General features: G+C 39.2%; 3 protein-coding genes across 3 annotated transcripts in view; 2 read left to right on the forward strand and 1 right to left on the reverse strand.

Moving 5' to 3' along the window:
- LOC141434868 (alpha-N-acetylgalactosaminidase-like) overlaps positions 1-8,653 on the forward strand; it is a 544,783-nt gene that overhangs the window by 56,324 nt on the left and 479,806 nt on the right. The window lies entirely within an intron of this gene.
- LOC141434624 (uncharacterized) lies at positions 2,019-3,347 on the reverse strand. The gene is made up of 2 exons (XM_074097052.1): positions 3,251-3,347; positions 2,019-2,825 (listed from the first exon to the last, which is right to left on the reverse strand). Exon 2 carries the CDS (start codon positions 2,813-2,815, stop codon positions 2,159-2,161), a length of 657 nt encoding a protein of 218 aa, XP_073953153.1. The 5' UTR covers positions 2,816-2,825; positions 3,251-3,347; the 3' UTR covers positions 2,019-2,158.
- Positions 7,081-7,677, forward strand: LOC141434830 (small ribosomal subunit protein mS37). Its single transcript, XM_074097274.1, has one exon. It carries the CDS (start codon positions 7,194-7,196, stop codon positions 7,566-7,568), a length of 375 nt encoding a protein of 124 aa, XP_073953375.1. The 5' UTR covers positions 7,081-7,193; the 3' UTR covers positions 7,569-7,677.

Raw genomic sequence — 8,653 nt, forward strand, 5'->3', positions numbered from 1 at the left:
TACTTTCGCATACAATAGCTAAATAATCGTGGTGGCCTAGTGGTATAACCATGGCCTCTCAAGCAGAGGATTTTGGGTTCAAATCTGGGCTTACACCTCTTAAGGTTTTCGGAATTCATGTGTGAAATTACATTTAAACTTGCAGTTGGTAGGACCTTGTGCAAGGTCCGCTCGGATTGCTCCCACTATCTTGCTCTCTAATCCTGCCGTGAAGCAGCAGTGCTTGCACTGTTGTGTTTCGGTGTGGAGATTAAGACAGCCGGTGAAATTACTGGCACGTGAGGTATCCCATCTTAGGCCTCTAGGTTGGCAACGCGTTTGCGATACCCCTGGTGTTGCAGATGTTTATGGGCGGTGGTGACATCTTACCATCAGGAAACCCACTTGCTCGTTTGCCTTCCAGTCGTATAAAAAAAAAGCCTAAAAGTTGGCCAGGCATATCAGGATGTGCCTGAGAAACAATACGGCAGATCGATTAGAGCAACGCATTCGTCGATATTCCTAGCTCTATACCGGGCACATCATATATGGCGAATAAAAAATTTAGGTACGACGAGCGAAACGAGGAGTGGTTAGTATGAATTGTGACCACAACGCACGAGCCGAGCGAGCGAAGCGAGCGTGCCGCGGCAGCGGCCGGCGTAGAGTCAGAACCGATATGGCGGCGTTTCACGATATGCCTAGGAATTTCATGATCTGCGTAAACGTCTCTAAGCAAATCGTTAAACCGTGAGTTTTGAACGATATAGCGGATGTCCCTAAGCCAATTCATGAAATGGCCCCATTTCACGATATGCCTAGGAATTTCATGATGTGGCGGATTTGACGATCGGCCGCCGACATACATATAACTAGATACAAAAATAAAACTACCTATTTAATTTTCTCCAATTTAAATTTAATTACATTACTGATACAACAATCTGATAGGAAACAAAATAGATACAAGAGTTTCAAATAATAATTTCCGGTTTTAATAATAAATTACATAGTTACCAACAGTGTTTAATGCAACGCAAACTTAAATGAGTTACAAATAGCAGGCGGTAGAATTGGTTATTCGACAAGAATTGACGTTCTTATTTTTGTGACTTGATTTTACATGTTAATAGCGAGATGTGACGTTAGTTATTTACCAACTCGTTGCATTGCAAACTATTTAGGTATTGACACGAGAGTTTAAGTGAATGATTACACACACCACACACACACACATTCATTCATTCACCTTTTATGCAATCAGTTTTTTTTGTAGCTGTGTGTGTAGGTACTCAGTTACTTCAACTCTCGTGGCACTACCTATACTTACCTATTGATATTGTAATTTTATTTTTGGGTGACATTTAATTAGGGCTATCGCGCATGAATTCGCCGCTAGAGTGTAGCGTGAGATCTCCGAAATGTCAAATGTCACTGTTTCTGGGTGAGCTACGCGGGTTTATTTGTAATTAGAATAATTTTGTAAATATTTTGCAATACCTGAAATTAATTATGGCAAATATGCGTTACGGGGCAAGGAATGTCTTTGTTTTGAGACAGTTTTTTCTTTCGGAAATCATTGTCCTCCCTTTTCCCTATATAGATACGCAACACTGACATGCTCGATATTTTTGTGGTACGATTTTAAGATATTAAATGTAAATTAAAATATATATAAAAAATATATATATAAAATGTTAATTTAAATGTAAATTTTGTTTTCACGCCCGTAATTTGCCCGTAATCTAACCACTATACTTCTGGCAGGACCTTTGTCTACAGTGGTGCCAACTGGTGAGCGCGAAAACGGTAGCCCTCATTGTATCTATTTCAATTATTGTCATCCATTATTTAATTTGTAGGTATAACCTGAAATGAAGCGCCCTCGTGTAAACGTTACCCGTGTTCATTATGGCGCTATGGTTCATTATCTTTGTGGCGCTGTAAGTACTTACCTCATTAGCTTTTATTGTTGACGTAAGTTTTATTGATTCAGGTTGACGGAGTGTTTAAAAAGTGTTTAAAAAGAAAAACGTAAATTAATTAAGAATTAATTTTATTGCAACTCATGTTCAAACAGTTTATAGAATACAATTTCTTAAAACTTAACCGTTAAAAAATTGAATCTCATGATCAAACAGTTTATAGATACAATTCTTGACTTAGTAGTTATTTTAACTTAGTTGAGGGTGTCGGGGAGGAGCACGATGGGCTCGGGGATGATGGGGTTGCCGATCTGGATGGGCTCGGGGGCGATCACCACGGGGGAGGGGGCGATCACCACTGGGGCAGGCTCGGCCACGTGCACGGGCGTGGGGACGACCACCACGGGGGAGGGGACCACGGTGGGGGGGTTCACGGCCTCATCGACAACCTGCACGGGGTGGGGCTCCGCAATGGCAGCAGGGGCGGGGGAGACGGCAGCGGGAGCTTCGGCAACAACACCACCGCTGGCGGAGTTGATGTTCAAGATGATCTGGACAAGGGGAGAAGCGTTAGCGGCCTCCTCGGCGACGACTGGAGCGGGCACGATGGCAGCGGGAGTCGGCTCAGGAGCAACCACGGGGGTAGGCTCAGCGGTCACGGCGCCACCATCGGGGGTGGGGAACTCCAAGAGGGCGGGTCCGACGGAGATGGGTGCGGGCTCCTGGGGAAGGCCGAGGGTCTGGAGCAGCAGCTGCTCCAGGGCGGCGGCGGTGGCGGGGTCAGTGCTGGGGCTGTTGATGGCCGCGATGATCTCCTGGATCTCCGCGATCTCACTGGCCACCGGGGTCGGCTTGATGTAGCCGGCCGAGGCTACGGCAGCGATCAGAGAAAGTACAACCAGGTATTTCATGATGATGGATCTGGAAAGTTCAAAATAAGCATTTGAATTTTTGATTGTTGAGCCCTGGACGCTATAGTAGGGCAGTGGGATCTCTGCTATGACCAACAAATGGAGTTGATAAACCAAAGTTTTTTTTATACAATAGGGGGAAAACGAGTAGGCGGGTCATCTGATGGAAAGCAATCACCGCTGCTCATGGATACCCATAAGATAAGCTGAGTACGGATGCGTTGCCAGCCCTTAAAAAGTCTACATTATTAACTGTTGTTTTCTACAGGTAGCCTCAACGCCTCTAATCAGTTTCAAAGTTTTGGAAATCAAGTGGAAAGCAAACAGTGGAATTAATTTAAGTGAGGAAAAAAAGAAGGTTAGTTCTAAGGCAAATTGCGATACAGTGTTACAATATAAAATTTAAGTTAGTGAGTAAATTACTTGTCTACTTACTTTTGGCCTGTATCAGCAAACTGACTATGCTCTTGACAAATTCGCAAATGTATTTATATGAAACTTTATCACTGGTTTTGTATCGATATCGTTCTAAAGCTATAAATTAATTTCTGATTAATTTTATTAAAGCCATATAATAGTTACCTGATAGGTAGCGCGTTTCCTAATTTGCTAGTTACAAGGGATTATAAAATACTGCCAATGACGCAAAAACCGGGACCATAAAGATTAAAAAATAAACTACGACGTGAGATTATAATTACCAATCTAACTGCCCAAAAATCGAAAGGATCCTTTCGACTGCCATAAATTTATAAGTCATAATGTAATGTTGTTATAATTATTGTTAGTCATAATATTTTTCCTGCTGAACCCATACATACATTTATTATATTTTTTTCATAAATGGTCATCCTGAAGAACTTTGGTTTGGTTAGATTTGTTTTATAACAATTCTGAAAAATAAATGGTTTCAGAGAAAAAAAGTGTTATGTCAAACATTACATTATGACTAACAATTGCATTATGTCCCTTGATTATGACTAACAATTTTCGACCAGTCGATATAGACCCAAAATCGAATCATCTCCTTTTTATTTTCTATGGTAGGTACTTATATATCTTATCTATATTTAACTACTAATTTGGAATTTCCCTAAAATGTCCAACGGCCAGTGTAGGTAAGCGCATTTTGGCTCTTGCATCATTAGGCGTAAACCTAATTAGTTATGTACCTATATTATATCATCAGATGCTGCAACTCTATCTTCTCTATCTACTTCGGACAACGCATGTATACATGTAGTACGAATTTACCATAACAACAACTTTAGGTAGAGTCAGGGGTAGAGTCAACACACTCATCAGAATCTGACGGTACTTAGGTAATTGTATTAGGCATAGATATATAACTCTTTAGAGTACACAAAACACACGAAATTAACAGAATGAAATGTACAAAGGCGAACTTATCCCTTAAAGGGATAAGTTCTAAATAACCTTGAATGACGATTTTTTTTTCATAGTCTAACATTTCGTGTTAGGAGACAAACTTCGTGTGTATATATATCCTAGATGACAATATATGATCAATAAACCGTTTACCTCTAGCAAAGACAAAAATAACTTAAGTTTAGCTTTGATTCCTTCCATATTCCTTTGATTCTATCCAACTCCTAACTTATAGTAGATTTGTCATCATTAAATCATATTTTTAATTAGTGACCCAGGAGACGTTGCCAGGGCAACCAGCTACCTACACTAAAAAGTTGATTGACGCAATTAGGTACAAGGCAATTCCTTAACAACTCGTGGTAGCCTAGCCTAACCTAACCTAGCCTTTGGCTTATCAGGCAAAGATTTCGACAATTTCCAAGATTTCGGGAGAGTACCTACTATCCCGATCAAATAATGTGAGCTGAACTAAATTTAAATGTAAAGGTAAACCGCCGTAAGCACGACTTGCAGAACTACCTTGTCTCCCTAAGCTATAATTGTTTTCGAGGAAGCCACTGGGACTTTTATTGTGAAATGTTTCTATTCGCATCTTGAGAATGAGACTGTCACTAAACAAAATAATATGTCAGCTTGCAAAATTAAACTATGCGTTAAAATCACAGGTTAAAATTCTTTCAGTGTCATTTTGAGAGATGAAGCCTCATTCTCAAGGTGCGTATGGTAGTGTAGAAGAGATGAGACGTATTTACTGGAATAGGTTTTTGGAATAGGTTTTGGCTTGGGCGCGTGAGTAAGCGTTCCCGCCCGCGATTCTTTTGGCGTACGAGTATTTAGGAGTACGGCGGCTGACAACCGTCCCGCCAACTTGAAAACAAGCATGATTGCGTGCGCTCACTGCGCTCGCGCTTGTAGCTATTCCCAAAACGTCCGGGAACTTCGGGTGTGCTTCGGGTCTTCAGGGTCGCCCGACTCGCCCTAGCCACTGCGCGATGGATTCCAGGAAAAACGAGCGATTTATCATTTGTTCAAATAATAATTTTAGCATGAACAAAAAAAAGTGAAGTTACTTTTGATGACATTTCGGTAGTTCGATATTCGTAAAACCACTAAAACTAGTACGGTGTTTACGCAATCACGGAAGCGCATTTACGGGAATCGTTTTGTTTACGCAATGAGTCAATTGAGTTAAGTACTCGTAGATACTCGTGGACCTAGTCTTTGGATCTAGTCTTTTTGTGGACGCGTACTCGCAAGACTCAGTCCGCGTTTTGCCTAGTACGTCTCACTCTCACCTCTATAGTTGTAGGTCGGGTTTACAGCGGTTCAGGCGTTTTAAACCTTTTGGTTTTAACGGCACACTTTTCGTTCATCAAAGTTTAACGCACACAAGTAAAAAATAGCCAAGTGCGAGTCGGACTGTGGAGCATAGACGGTTCCGTACAGTATACCCATAATAATGCATAACGGACAGCGGAGACTTTTTAATAATATCTAGTCTAGTTGACACCTTTAGGCAACGGACCCCAAAAAGCTAACTGTATATTTTAATATACAATATTATAATATAAGCTATTCATCATTGCAATGGAACATACACTTGTTTGGCAATCGCGGCACACCTGAAAATATACGCGGCACACCGGTTGATAACGTTTGACTTATTGTTATGTTGGTTGGAGTCTTAGAAGTATAATATTTTCTATGAGAGAACTCTGTCATGCATGAGATTGTGTAGTTTCAATATAATTTTAGACATATTATTATTATTTATGTATAACAACATTTCAAATTTAGTTTAAGGGCTTAAATCTAATACGAAGGTAATTTTTACATTCTAGGCATTTACTATCCGTAGGTTCATCACGTGATATAAGACGTGTGCGTATAGGCAAGTATATTTATTGCTTCCAAATTTCCATTTAGGTATTAGAGATATCTGCTTAGCTTAAGTATGGAATAACCTTTCATTTGATTGTTATTACATTATTAAGTTCAGGTAATAAAAGATTAACATAAGTATAATATTATTTTCGTTCTCATAAATAATGTTACTATCAAAATTTATATCGCGTCATAAATTTATAAAAACTTTGACATTCGATAATATTTTGGTTGCACGAATTTTGTTAGTAGGTACCTATATTTACCGAATGCTTACTGATTAACGTTTTTAGATAATTATGGGCGTTTTTATTGTAAAGTGTTGTGGAACAATGGAAAGAAAAACGAAACAGAAAGTTTATGAGATTGCATGAACTGCTTTTATGTTACACATGCATCACGGTTTCGTGAACGGCGAGATACCTACTCGTAAAAATCGTCCTCTATGAAAATGGCCATTGGGTACCTAAGTAATTGGTTTTGATTTTATCGGCAACGAAAACATTGCAAAACTCAAAAGTAATAGAAAATTTAATGGAAATAAAAGCTAGATGGCACTGAGGTTCCCAATTTTTTTTCTTTCGCAGACAACTTTCAAAGTTTTTAGGTACTATTTTCAGTAGACTCCCTGCTATATTCCTAAAATTCCTAAAACCTGTTTTTTTTTCTCGCCAACGTGAACTCCTGTCTGGTCTTCCGTGGGTCCACTTGGAGCACTTTGGCAACCTCTGCTAAGCCTCTGCTATAATTTGAAACTCTTGATGCTAACGCCATCTAGCGATAATTCATGTGACAAGAACCCCTCGTTGTCATAAAGAAACTCAATCTCTTCAAGGAAGGAGTAAACCAAGAGTAAACTTATTTTTTTTGCCTGCAGTGTAAAACAAAAAGTAGTTATTATTCTGATATTTTTTTCGTTTTGCTTTTATCACTCATCTGTACGAAAATGATTGTTGTTGATTTTCGTTACTGAACGAAATTTTTGTGTCAAATGTCAATGTCAAATAAAGTAATAAAGTATTGTACCTAACCTCAAATTATTTGTGTATATTTATGTAATTCGTAATTCTGTGGAGGAGAATACCACAAGACCGGCATTAAGATGCGACTTAGCACATTACTTTTCACCGCACCCACCGCTAAAAGCGCTAGGCGGTATCAAAGAGAGCCTGTTCCATTTCAAATGCTGCTGCCATTGCAGCTGAAGAAAACAGTATCAGGAAAAAGCGACAAGTTGAAAGAGGCTGCTTGTATGCAGGAGATGGCTGTTATGTTTGCGTGCTTTAAGAAGAGTGAGTTCGACCAGCAGCAGTGTTTGAAGGAAATTGCCGAGTTCCAGGGTTGCTACAAGGATTATAACCAGAGGATGTCCAGTCAAAGGGAACAAGGGAAAAAGGGTATTCTTGTACCAGGAGAAAAGAAGCTAACGCATAGGCAAATGAACCAACTATTAAAATCCTTTCCCCCTAAGAAATAAGTCTTAATTTAACTTAGTGATTTTCTGTGGAGTATGTGTTACAAAATGCAAGAAAGTTTGTAATTATGTGAATATAGGTTTTAAATTGAATAAATTTGTTTAGTATCAACTTCGAATATACACTTATTTTAACCTCAAGTCCTTCCTTGTATACATTAAAGAGTACAAATCAGTTGTAAGAATAACTGCCAAATTATATACTATGTGTAATTTATCGATTAAATGGCAGTTTAATATTTATCAAAATAATTCCCAAAATCACAAAATTATGAATTCTTAGCTTCATCTTTAAAATTATGTGTGTTACAAAAGTCAGGACTTACAAGGTATAGTATCTTGTAGTCTGACATGTAGAGCTCCATATTTGGTAAAAATGATAGCGAAATTAGTACTATTGGATCTAATTTATGTACTCCATTACAATACAATGTCTGTTCGTCCATGGTAATTTTGCATAAGTATGTGTTAAGTTCCCAATCCGCACTGGGTCCGTGTGGGAACTACGGCCCAAGCCCTCTTGTTCTGAGACGAGGCCTGTGCCCAGGCTGGCATGGATGGATGGATGTGTTACCATATTGAAAAAGTATAAAATAAAATTTTGAATATAAAATAAAATTCAATAATAAGATTTAAATTAAAAATTAGATTATCAGGAATAATTCCTGCAATTATGTAAAATTCTGAAATTTCTACTACTAAGATTAGAGACAATGGACCAAGATCCCAGTTGAGCCAGACCATCCTCATAGTATAAAGTAGGTTTGGATATATATATATATTTTTTTTATTCGACTGGATGGCAAACGAGCAAGTGGGTCTCCTGATGGTAAGAGATCACCACCGCCCATAAACATCTGCAACACCAGGGGTATTGCAGATGCGTTGCCAACCTAGAGGCCTAAGATGGGATACCTCAATTACCAGTAATTTCACCGGCTGTCTTACTCTCCACGCCAAAACACAACAGTGCAAGCACTGCCGCTTCACGGCAGGATTAGCGAGTAAGATGGTGGTAGCAATCCGGGCGGACCTTGCACAAGGTCCTACCACCTGCTAGGTTTGGATATCGAGCGCTTTTGGAAATT

Source organism: Choristoneura fumiferana, chromosome 14, assembly GCF_025370935.1.
Source record: "Choristoneura fumiferana chromosome 14, NRCan_CFum_1, whole genome shotgun sequence".
NCBI classification, from domain to species: Eukaryota; Metazoa; Arthropoda; class Insecta; order Lepidoptera; family Tortricidae; genus Choristoneura; species Choristoneura fumiferana.